The sequence below is a fragment of the Acomys minous genome (genome assembly GCF_964271855.1).
Source record: "Acomys minous genome assembly, chromosome: 12".
NCBI lineage: Eukaryota > Metazoa > Chordata > Mammalia > Rodentia > Muridae > Acomys > Acomys minous.
Genome location: NC_140493.1, coordinates 71,978,334 through 71,991,123, shown reverse-complemented (window position 1 = coordinate 71,991,123; position 12,790 = coordinate 71,978,334). Strand labels below are relative to the sequence as shown.

Here is a 12,790-nt window from a genome sequence, read left to right as displayed (position 1 = left end):
GCCTGGGGCTTCTCAGTGAAATAGCAATGTGTTTTTCTACTCACTAGATAATGATAGAGGCTGGGGTAAGGCCTGGGGAGAGAGGGCAGGCAGGGCTTGGCAGGCAGTAGCGTTCCTAGAGGGAGATGCTGCACAGTCCTACGAAGGCACCTGCACTTCTCTCTCTAGGACCTTACCAAAGCCTGCACGGCTGACCCCAGGACATCCCTGACTGTCAGCACTCCCTCGGGTGGTGGAGGGACCACAGCAGTGAGGCTGTGGGGCTCTCAGAACCAGTATTTCATCTGGATCCAGAGCAGCGCTGTCTGGCACAAATGGTTGCATCCTTGTGGCCAATGGGTCAAATCAGAGGTCAGGTTCTGAGCTCGATGACTGGGCACTCAACTTTCCTGCTCTGATTTCTGGAGCTGGCAGCTCACTCACACCTTGCAGAGTGCTGTGTTTTGACAGCCTTGGCTGCAGACAGGAGTGGGGTGGCCCTAAGAGGAAGTTGAGGGCAACAGCCTCCTGGGGGACATGGCAGGAAGTTGTAGGTTCCCAGTCATCAGGAGGGTGGCAGAGGGTCTTTTGTCACAATCACAGTTCTCTGGTGTGTGAGGGAGGACCTCCGCCCCCTCCTTGTGCTGTTGGATGTGTGGTGCCTGGCCTTAAACCAGTCAGCGTAATGTGAACACCAGCTGTGTGAAAGAACGTTAGGAGAGGCGGGCAGTAGCTACCCTCGCTTGAGTGTGTGCTGACTCAAGGGACATTTGTCACCTGAGTACTGTGCCCCTGATTTTTCTGGCTTATAGAGCCCTTTGATACATTGGATAAAAGTCTAGGTCCTCTCTATTAAGCAAAAGCCAGCAGTAGTCTCTGATCAGGGGAGTCTGGGCCTCTGAATCTTTCCTTAGGGCTCCAAAAATGGGGCACGAGTTGGTCATTCAGGCTATGAGTGATGGACACTACCCAGCTGTGGTCCACTGCAAAGCCAGCCTTGCCAGAAACACTGAGATATTTGTTCTTAGAGGACCCATGTCTGGGGTGGGGGGGGGCTCCCAAGGGGACCTGCATAAGGTGAGGAGAGGGGACCCCCCCAAGACTTTTGTCCTCCTTAGTAGGGAAAGAGAAACAAGTATGTCCCCCAAGGCTCAAGGGATAGCCCAGAGGAGCCACACCTTCTCTTCGCTCTTCCTGCCTCAATCAACAAGGACTGTCCCCAAAGTGTCACTGGCTGGAAGGGTGCCAGTGGACTTGCGTGGCTGACCAGCCCCAGGGCCCTCCACTGAGGTCAAGTTTCCACCGGTGTAATCAGAATTAGCCAGAACCGAGTCCTAAAGGCAATGCCCATGAAAGGGGGCAAGAGGCTGGCATGCATATGAACTTCTCTCACCTTTGCACTCCTGCTGCCTCTCACCAAAGCAGACCCAGCATATATAGACAAGTGTGCTAACGGCAGAGCTGGCCAGCATGAGGGTGACCACCACCTCTCCTTGTCTAGCTGGGCCTGGCCCATCCCTGTCTGGTAGATGTCAGTTCAGGGCAGCATGCCTGCGCTACGCAGCACAGCAGTGTGCCCCATCCAGCCTGTGATCGCTGAGCTAGAGTGTCAGGCATGAGCCGGCTCCACAGAGCCTTCCCAGTCCACCCAACCTGGCATCTTTTCCCACAGATCTCCCTCATGGGTCCCCGCAGCTGGTACGAAGGGACATCGGGCTCTCGGTGACACACAGGTAGGTTCAGTTGTGGGCAGGTACAGAGCCGACCTAGGCTCCCCAGGGCACTGTTGGGTCTGTCTTGGTTGCTCTTTGCCCCTGGCCCATCTGCTGTCTTGTAACAAGGCTTGCACCCACCTTGAGCTCCTGACTGACTTAGCCAGACAGCTTTTGGGCTTTCTGGGCCCTCTTTGGGTCTTGTTTGCATCCTGCTGAGGGAAAACAGTTTCTCCCCTTCTCCGGGTTTAAGAAAAACAGAACCACAGTCCTGGGAAGAAGCCACAAGCTTCTTACACACTCACCTCCATGCCATGCGTATCCTCTGCGGCGTGTGTTGAAAGCCCATGTCCCTACACCTTGCCCATATGCTTCTCCGCTTGGCCATCTGCATTTATTTTTTATTTTTTATTTTTTATTTTTTTTGAGACAGGATTTCACTGTGTAACCCTTGCTAGCCCGGCCTGTCTATGTAGACAGGCTGGTCTTTGACTCACAGAGATCCTGGTGCCTCTGTCTCCCGAGTGCTGGGGTTAAGGGTGTACGCCACCACGCTACGGCGTTCTGAACGGCTTGCAGGACAAGTGCCTGTGGGCTCATGCTAAAATCTGTCGTAATCACAATAGGAAACACTGTCAGGGACTCGAGGGCATTGCAACTTGCTAGGCCCTGTGGTTTCCGTGGATACAGTGGGGCTCTCTTCCAGCTGTGTTGATGCTGGCCTCAAGTCCTCACCCGAGTGAAAGTTTTAGCTCCTGAGGGCTGAACAGTGCACCTGAGGTCACTGTTAGAGGGCAGAGCCTGAGCACCAGTGTAGAGGACCTCCGCTTGGAGTCTTGTCTGTACCAGAGTCCCGCAGCTGCTGTCTGAGGGAAGACAGTCTGGAGCACACACAGCTAGGACAGGCCATTCCTCCCCACACCCCCAAACACGCTTCTCTGAGTTGATTTTCAAGATTCTTCGTTCCATATAACTCCTGGAGATGGTGGTGAACCTCGGGTCAGCTAACGTTTGTGAGTGTGACACAAATTGCTCCACAGACACTGTTGCCAGTCATCCTGCTGTTACTGAGACCTACTGTGTGTGCATGGTGTTTTTTTTTTTTTAAGATGTATCTATTTATTATTATATATACAGTGTTCTGGCTGCATGTACACCTGCAGGCCAGAAGAGGACATCAGATCTCATTATAGATGGTTGTGAGCCACCATGTGGTTGCTGGGAATTGAACTCAGGACCTCTGGAAGAGCAGTCAGCGCCCTCAACCTCTGAGCCATCTCTCCAGCCCTGACCTACTGTGTTTTAAAAAAAGAACATTCCTGTCTGTGCTTTCCCTGGGCTGGCTTTGTGCTAGAGGATGTCATCCCCTTACATCCCATTTCTCCTTCTAGTCTGTCTGTTACTTTGTTTTTGTTTTGGTAGATTTTAGGCTGAAAAAATCCTTATGCTCAAAATTCAAGAAGTTTCAAAGGGTAGAGAGGAAAATCCCTCGCCCTCTTGACCCTAGTTTCTCAGTGTGCCTGCAGATAGGTCGTGTACCCATCCAGAGATGATTTATACAGGCACGTGTGCACAGATGTTGTTTCCACAAAACTGCACATATTACAGCTCCATGCTTTGCTTTGCCCCTTCTTTAAATCCATGTGATTTACATAGAGTAAAACACACACACATTAGATTGTAGCTCTTCCCTGTGTGGTGCAGATGAGGGTAAAAAGCATCCCAGCGCCTTGAGAGTCTCATCCTGGGCTCTGCCCAGTTGATCCTGCTGCCGTCTGCCGTCACGCTCCGGGTCTGTCGTCACAGTTGGGCTCTTGCTGTGTTTGGCCTTCACAGCAACGGCACTGTGCCCTCTTAGTCTTAATTTTGTCACCTTGAGGTGACATTTGGAGGTTGTTGCACTTGTGTGTGTGGAAATAGCTCCTGTATCCCAGCTCTCTGTGCTCTTCTGTTTGGAGGGATGGCATTGTGGTCACCTGATGGTGGGCGTGGCTCATTCAGCCTTGCTGTGGTCCCCAGCTGCAGCAGCACTGTGTCCTTATGTCACATGGCATCTCATCCTGAGGACCAACGTGTTGAGTAAATACCTGGACTGGAGTCGTTGGATCCGAGGGCCCGCGCACTGGTGCTTTGATTGCTGGTGCCACCCTTGCTGCCACTGACCGCACCAACTTTAACATAGTGACAGCAGCTGGGAAATGGGGGAAGCTGTGACCCAAGCTGAGTACACAGCTCCTGGGGTTCTGGGATCAGGCCAAATCTCTCTTTACCTGGGCCCAAACCAGAGGCCAGGCTCGAATCTCCGTGCACGTTTCTGCCCGCTGCAGGTTCTCCACAAAGTCCTGGCTGTCGCAGGTCTGCAACGTGTGCCAGAAGAGCATGATGTTTGGCGTGAAGTGTAAACACTGCAGGTGATGGGCGAGGGCAGGGAGCGGGCGTGACGTGCACACACACTGCAGGTGATGGGCGAGGGCAGGGAGCGGGCGTGACGTGCACACACACTGCAGGTGATGGGCGAGGGCAGAGAGCGGGCGTGACGTGCACACACACTGCAGGTGATGGGTGAGGGCAGGGAGCGGGCGTGACGTGCACACACACTGCAGGTGATGGGCGAGGGCAGAGAGCGGGCGTGACGTGCACACACACTGCAGGTGATGGGCCAGGGCAGGGAGCGGGCGTGACGTGCACACACACTGCAGGTGATAGGCGAGGACAGGAAGCGGCCATAAAGTGACCACACACTGCAGGTGCTGGGCGAGGGCAGGGAGCAGCCATGAAGTGACCACACACTGCAGGTGCTGGGCGAGGGCAGGGAGCAGGTGTGACGTGCACACACACTGCAGGTGATGGGCCAGGGCAGGGAGCGGGCGTGACGTGCACACACACTGCAGGTGATAGGCGAGGACAGGAAGCGGCCATAAAGTGACCACACACTGCAGGTGCTGGGCGAGGGCAGGGAGCAGCCATGAAGTGACCACACACTGCAGGTGCTGGGCGAGGGCAGGGAGCAGGTGTGACGTGCACACACACTGCAGGTGATGGGCGAGGGCAGGGAGCAGGTGTGATGTGCACACACACTGCAAGTGATGAACGATGGCAGGGAGCGGGCGTGACATGCACACACACTGCAGGTGATGGGTGAGGACAGGAAGCGGCCATGAAGTGACCACACACTGCAGGTGATGGGCAGGGAGCGGGTGTGAAGTGCACACACACTGCAGGTGATGGGCCAGGGCAGGGAGCGGTCGTGACGTGCACACACACTGCAGGTGATGGGCGAGGGCAGGGAGTGGGTCTTGTCCACTACAGCAGCCCTGTTGTTTAACTCTTGGGGTCCTGTCACTTAGAGCGAAGGGCTTCTTCTAACCAGCTGTTCCCAGTGCCACTGGGCACATCAGGTGCTCAGGACACCTTGGCGGGTAAAGTGGGGCACTCTTGGAAGAAAGGAATATTTGAAGTGGGTTTTTAAGAAGGAAGAGAAATTCCATTAGAAACTTCTAAGTAGAGCAAAGAGAAAAAAGAATTCAAAGGCAAGGGAGAAAAGAGGACTCCTGGGATCTAGAAGGAGTTCTGGAGTTGAAAGATGGGCTGCCTGACCGGCAGCAGCAGGAGCAGAGTTGCCTCACGGCTGGGCAGAGTGAGGGGGGTAGGAAGTTTTATACCAGCCCAGCTTTGTTGTGTCCTAACATACGGTTCCCAGTGGCAAGGATGATGAGCAGGAGCAGCCCGTTGGCTGCTATCTGGTTGTCCGCACACCTTACAAGGAGAGGATGGCCTGGAGTCTCCCTTCCCAGCCACCCTTGCCCTGGCGTTGCTGTGTGATGTGGGACAAGGCACTTGTCCTTTCTGGGCTATGTGTTTACCACTTGGACATCTTGGGAGCTGATCCGTTTAGATTATCTGAGCCGCCATGAGTAACAGCCCTTGGGCTATCATGAGGACTGAGGCAACCGTGTCTCGTGCAGGTCAGCCTGATGGATCATATCCTGATGACTGCCCTGGGCCTCTGAGGAGCTTCTGGTCATTTGACTATACATGAGCTCCTTAGCTCCTGTCCAGGTGTGGCTAGCACATTGGCGGCCCCTACACTGGACTGTACTTGCAGTGGTAGGGCAGCCCCACACCCTATTTTCTTAGCAGGAATATTAAGATCTATGGGACAAACTCACTAGACCCAAAAGAGAACCCAGCTCTTTCCACTCCTGGCTAGGGACTACCCATCAGGCCATGTGGCTAGTACCTGAACGAGGGCACCTTTGGGGACCCCAGGGTCTCTGGTAATGCTGGTGTCCTCTCTAGACTGTTTCTTTTCTTCTTCTTTCTATTTTTCTTTTAAAGGTTTATTTATTTGTTTGTTATACAGTGCTCTGCCTGCATGTGAGCCAGCAGGCCAGAAGAGGGCACCAGATCTCATTATAGATGGTTGTGAGCCACCATATGGTTGCTGGGAATTGAACTCAGGACCTTTGTAAGAACAAGCAGTGCTCTTAACCTCTGAGCCCTCTCTCCAGCCCCCTCTGGAGTGTTTCTTTAAGGTCAGATTTCCCCCCAAGCTTTCTGAAGTGGAGAAAGTTACCCCCTTTAAAAGCAGGAGAAGGGTTTGTGAGGACAAACAAAGAGGAAAAGTAGCTGCAGCATGCAGGGTGCCTCACACCTTGGAGCTAACAGTTGACAAGATCTTTGGGAAAACTGAGGACGTAGCAGGGTCATCTGGGCAATGCCGGGAGGCCCCTTGGACCGCTGACTCTGCCTCCTTTGCAGGTTGAAGTGTCACAACAAGTGCACAAAGGAAGCCCCTGCCTGCAGAATATCCTTCCTCCCAAGTGAGTGCCCGCTGCCCCCTTCTCCCACTTCCGGGGACCAGGGTACATCTTGTGGCATCTGTTCCTAACAGATTCTCTCCTTTCTAAACAGTAGCCAGGCTCCGGAGGACAGAGTCCGTCCCCTCAGACATCAACAACCCGGTAGACAGAAAAGAGCCCGAATTTCGAACCCTCCCTAAGGCCCTGACCAAGAAGGTAAGCTGGTAAGGCCCTGCGGCCTACGCTCGCTGTGTAGGGAGCACTGCCACTCCCATCCCTGCACTCCCTTCCACAAAGCCACCCCCTCATCAGCCTCAGCGGGGAAGGAGGCCATGCTGCAATGCAAGATCTGTGGCACAGGCAGGGATGGGGTGCTCCAGGGGTCCCAGCTTAGCCACATAGCAGGTGTGATTCTGTCCATATTGGAGTTGAATGTGGTGACCTCCCAACACATACACACACACACACACACACACACACACACATACACACACACACACACACACACATATCTGTGAGCCAGCAATAGCTGAGCACTTCCTTTGTGCCAGAAACCTAGAAGTCCTGAGGAGCACGTCCATCTTACAGATGCAGAAATGGAGTTCCAGGCTCCCGACAGGCCATTCCTCATGGTGTCCCTAACTGTGTCCTCACATAATGGAAGAGCACAGCAGGTTTTACCCCTGGTCTCTTTGATAATAACAGTGACCCTGTCTGTGAAGACCCCCCCCACCCTGATGGTCTGAGAAGCCCCCAGATCGTGCCCACTAACACTGAGCCCTGTGGGGCTGGGTTTCAACATACTGACTTCTAGGGGAACACAGATACTTGGGTCCTCAGGCCTGGCTGTGAGTGTTCACTGTTCCCTGTTGTACTTCTGTGACTTTGAATAAGTGGCTGGACCTCTCTGAGCCTCAGTCATGGGTGGTGTGGAACAGGGATGACAGTGCTTCATGCGCAGGGTGCTGGGATTGGGGACATGGTGCTGGGTGGTGGGTGTATCCATCCTGATTTTAACTCCTCCACTAGCCACCTTCCCTTCCTTTACCCATTTCCTTTGGCACTGATGTCCCCAGAGATCCAGACAGAGCTGTCCCTTCCCACATGTCCCTTGCATCCACACTGTCTCCTAGCACATGCGAGACTGTCAGAAGCGTTTGCGTGGGTCACTGAGTGGATGAGCAGCTTTCACTGTAGCCACTGCTGCCCAGTCTGTGGGTCACAACGCTGCTCAGGTCGCAAGTACGTCCAGGGCCACACGGGTGCAGAGAAGCTCAGCCTGCTCTTATGGTCCATACTCGCCTGCTCAGCCTGTTCCAGATGATGGGCACAGGAGAGGGTGGTGAGGCCTGGAGCCTTGGAGCACGAGCAGAAAGAATGAGGATGCTGTTTTAGTTGGTGCCACGTCGGGCAGCCATCCTGGCCAGCAGGGCTGACTTCGGCTCTGAGTTTCGGAGTATACTGCACACCCCAGCCTTCAGGTCTTCAGAGAGAAACTTGTTATCCATGGCACTAACTGGTTTGACCCTGTTTTGTCTAAAGAGTTTCTTTCTGCCCTTGGAAATAAAGACATTGGGCCAGATCTGTAGAACACCCAACCCAGAGTGCCCTTGGATATCTCTTGAGCCTTTGGGCCTGGTTAAATCTCAAATCATGATCCCAAGTACTGTTTGAGCCAAGATAGCAGGCCTACAAAAGATTTTTTTTTTTTAACCTACGAAAGATTTGAGCAAGCATTAGACATCTGCTGTGTACTGCATACTTGGCCTTCGTTTTACTGCAAATCCACACAGCAACCCTCTGGCATAAGTGATGATGTGTCCACTGTGTGGCTAAGGAAGCTGAAGCTCAGAGAGGTCAAGGGAGCTGCCCAGAGTCGCCCAGCTAAGCAGTACCAGACCCCTGGTGGGATTCCCAGTCAGCCTGCATCACACCTGGTAATGTAGTCTGTAGCTGCAGACAGAAGAGCCGAGCCTGAGTCTCCTCACCAGCCCCTGCCACCCTGACCTCCTTTGCAGGCTGCACCCCTGACCCTGAGGTTCCCTGGGATCATCCTGACCACTGTTGGAAACCTTCTACCTGGCTCTGTCCTCACAGGCACAGCCAAGACTTAGACTTACTGACCAGAATCTACTGATATGTAACCCTCATCATCAGAGCTAGAAAGCCCTATTTCCTCCTCCTCATCATAATTAGAAAAGAAAAATCACCTCCCACAGATAGAAGGTACTTGATAAAATAAATGTCTCTAGGGCTGGGGAGATGGCTCAGCTCATAGAGTGATTGCTATGTGAGTGTGAGCACCTGGACTGCCCAGCACACACGTACAGACCCAGGCAGAAGAGCCATAAACACACCGGGCAGCGGTGGTGCACGCCTTTAATCCCAGCACTCAGGATGCAGAGGCAGGCGGATCGTTGTGAGTTTGAGGCCGGCCTGGTCTACAGAGTGAGTCCAGGACAGAATTGACATACACACTGGTCAGAGTATAGATTCAATTCACTAAGAATCTGGGTGCCCAGCTCAGAGCCAGGCAGGTGCTGCAGTGGGAGAGATGGTTGTCACAAAACAGCCTCGGCTGTCTGCAGCTGACAACTGTACGTTTAGGTGCCTTAGGTACAAAAGTGCTGGAAAAACATAGTTCCAGGCAGGGTTCCAATGGACTTCTGGGGGAGAAGTAGGAGCTGCAGTAAGAAAGATGGGCAGTGGCTGGAAGAGCACTGTCTGCTCTTCCAGAGGTCCTGAGTTCAATTCCCAGCAACCACAAGGTAGCTCACAGCCATCTATATACTGGGATCTGCTGCCCTCTTCTGGCCTGCAGGTCAGAACATCCAGTACAGCAGGATCAGTACATCCAGATAGAGCACTCATATACATAAAACTTTATTTAAAAAAAAAAAAAGATGGGCAGGAATCTTTTAGGGATGCTCTTTCATCACATAGCATAGTCCCAAAGGTCTCCTGTCTTGACCTCCACCCACGCAGATGGAAGGCGTGGGGAGCAGAGGAGGGCTCCAGCAGGGCTGAGCTGAGCTTGCAGCCTTTCCCCATCCTGGCATCTCTGGTCTTGCAGGAACACCCACCAGCCATGAACCTGGATTCTAGCAGCAACCCATCCTCCACCACGTCCTCCACACCCTCATCACCGGCACCCTTCCTGACCTCGTCAAACCCCTCCAGTGCCACCACGCCCCCAAACCCCTCACCTGGCCAGCGGGACAGCAGGTTCAACTTCCCAGGTACCACGCCTTTGGGCTTTTCTGGGTCCTTAGCAATGCCCTCAGACCCCTCTCCCCATCTCCCCCGAGAGCTGAGTCTGCAGAGCATCTGTTGAGAATGGGATTGATGCCACCATACCCTTCACATGGATGAGGATGCTGGGGTTAAGGAAGGGGGCGCGGCCGGCCCTGCCTTGTACATTGGCAGAGCCTGGGTTCTTGGGGGTGACCCAGGCTGCCAGCCTGTACGCCTGGCAGCTCCTAACCAGCTCATCCTCTCTTAGGGCTGCCATCTAAGCTCAAGGGTGATGTGACAAGCACAGCAGGGAGCACAAAACCTGCAAAAGAACGTAGGGCCTCTGTTGCATATCCAGTTCTGTGATTGGGGCTGGCTACACAAAAAAACAAAAACAAAACAAAACAAAAAGAACGCATATTCCTTCTTGCGCCACCCAGATACCATAAGGAATTAGCGTAAGGTGGTCTCCACTGAACTAGTGAAGGCATTGAGTCCCGGGGCAACTCTGAAGGAACAGAGCTGAGCCCAGCTGCCCTCAGATGCTGTGCACAGACCTAGGTGCCCTGGATCCGTGGGGGAGAGGCCAGGATTACATCCTTTCTTGCCCTGTGTTCCGGTCAGCTGCCCGGGGCTGCCTTGTCTCCAAGGAGCACAGCAAAGCTCACTCGCCCACATGGCACTGAGCTGTTGCCTTGGCATCCTTGGCAAAGGACCTCAGGCCTCAATCCTGGGCTTTCCCTGTTTGTAGCCGTGATACCTCTGTTTGCTGTAACCCACAGAGTCCAGAACAGTCCCCCATCACTGGTCCTGAAGTTCTAAGCCCAGAAAGGCAGAGTGCCACCATGCATGCCCCCCAAACCCTGACCTGCCTAGTGGGACCCACACCAACCCTATACACAGCCAGCAGCTGGCCAAGCAGCCTCTGGGCCTTTTGGGGACTTTGAGACTTGTCTTAGGGGTAGCGAGGGACCTAAGGGAAGGACTCTTCTGCCGCTTGTTCTTTTTGTTTGTTTTCTTGTGTTTTCCGAGTCAGGGTTTCTCTGTATAATAGTCCTGGCTGTCCTGGACTCTTTGTAGACCAGGCTGGCTTCGAGCTCACAGAAATCTACCTGCCTCTGCCTCCCGAGTGCTGGGATTAAAGGCGTGCGCCACCATGCCCGACTCTATCACTTGTTCTTATGCCTTAATATTAATACACATGTACCTGGAATGCTCTTGACAGTGAAGTCTGCCCTTCACACCACCCCACCCTGAGCTGAGCCACGGCCCCTGGATCAGCTTCTTTTTCTGTTCCGTTCTGCCTTTATTCCCCGAACAAATCTTTTGCTAAAACATCTAGTTTGTTTGTTTGTTTGTTTTCTAAGAAGGGCCAGTTTGAAAAGACAAGGGACACAGAAAATGTCCTTTTTCTGATATTGATTGGACCCTGTCCACTTACACAAATGACCCATGAGGAAGATGGGTCCCCATTGTCCCCCACACAGAAACCTCCCCTTCTCCATGAAGTTAGTGGACTCACGAATAGATCCCTAGAGGTCTGGGACAGGCCCACAGGGAAGGACTTGAATGCCTCCGGCCACCTACCATCCTGTGCTGTCCAGGAGTCTCACAGCTGACCTGCACAGGAAAGCCTGGGCAAACGTAGGCATTTCCCCACTCACAGTAAGGCACTAGGGGGCTAAGCGCCTCCCCGAGGCTTAGCATGGAGTAGACCCAAGGTTAGACTCACCTAGAGTCCCAACTACTGGCAAGGCCTTGGCCAGATAATGGAGCCTGTGTGTTTGAAACCAGCCTAGGGAAGATAGCGAGCATCTCAGAAACATAGACCAAATGCCATGTGATGGTCCCCTGTGTGGAGTCACAGCACTTGGCAGGACCCTGAGGTCAGGGTGCTTCGGGGTGGGGCCAGAGTGAAGAGAAGGATGCTGTTCTGCAGACACAGTTGAACATCTCCGAAGCTACTGTGTTCCCTACTCTGCCTTAGCCTCTTGGCTCAAGAGTGTTTTCTAGAACAAAGCTGGCCCAAGCTTTCCCCAGTGCGCACTGGCCAGGGCTGTGCGGCAGAGGAACACCAAGATGCTCCACTGCCCCATCTCCTGGGCTCACCACGCCCCAGTTCTCTCCTAGTCTGGGTCCTCTTTCCTGCATGGCTCCACCTTTTCTCACCAGAACCTGCCCCTCAAGTCCACGCACTCCCTCCTCCCGCGCTGCCTTTGCACTGTGTGACTCACCTCCTCTTCTGTTTAAAGCTGCCTACTTCATTCATCATAGACAGCAGTTTATCTTCCCAGGTGAGTCTTGTGCATGGGTCCGCTACCTGCCCCTTGCCGTGACCCTCTGTCCATCCCCCTGCAGCTGGGCAAGAGGGCAAGAAGTCCCCCTTATGTGGGCTGGGACCCTGGAGTCCATCCTGTCCAGCCTCTTGCAGAGACTGCAGGGAACTGGCTTAAGGTCACACTGCTAGGAAGTGACAGGAGAATAAGAGCTCGGAACAAGGGCCAGGGCCTTCTTGGTGGCGGTGCCTGATGAATAAATAACGAGCGATGAGGGAAAGAGAATTTGGGAAAGTCTTAGAGGCATCAGTCAGGTGGCTTTGCCTTTCCCAGCCTTTAAGACACAGTGCCACCTGCTGGTCGTCCGTGGAACAACCTCCTCGCCGCTGAAAGTTTGAAGGGAAAACTTTCCTGTTCAATAGGGCAACCCGTGGGTTCACTTCTACAAAAACTATTTTTGCACACCTCTGCATTTGACCATACTCCTTCCCCTCCTGGCTGTAGAAGATCAGTACTTTTCTCCCCCCGCTGGAAGTACCCAACACGGCGGGCCGCTGTGCGTTAGACAACTCTAATCGTCTTTTCTCTTGGTTTGCCAAGGCTGGAAGCCCCAGTGTTTTTGGTTATTCCAGGCTTTTCTGTCCCCTAGATGAGCTCTGTGAGCTGGAGCATTCGGTAGCCCTTATCCCTGTAACTCCTCAGGTGTGTATGTAGGCTGCCAGGGGCCGGGGGGGGGGGGGGGATCTGTCCCCTTTGTGGGGGTTCCGCCCTTCCTAGTTACCAGCTC

General features: G+C 53.6%; 1 protein-coding gene across 1 annotated transcript in view; it reads left to right on the top strand.

The window, feature by feature from the left end:
* The window catches only part of KSR1 (kinase suppressor of ras 1), a 141,477-nt gene that overhangs the window by 111,365 nt on the left and 17,322 nt on the right, over positions 1 to 12,790 (top strand). The window contains exons 7-12 of the mRNA XM_084748212.1: positions 1,585 to 1,712; positions 4,019 to 4,102; positions 6,453 to 6,514; positions 6,606 to 6,709; positions 9,567 to 9,732; positions 11,980 to 12,021. Coding sequence (XP_084604338.1) covers positions 1,585 to 1,712; positions 4,019 to 4,102; positions 6,453 to 6,514; positions 6,606 to 6,709; positions 9,567 to 9,732; positions 11,980 to 12,021 — 586 coding nt within the window. The remainder of the gene's footprint in view (positions 1 to 1,584; positions 1,713 to 4,018; positions 4,103 to 6,452; positions 6,515 to 6,605; positions 6,710 to 9,566; positions 9,733 to 11,979; positions 12,022 to 12,790) is intronic.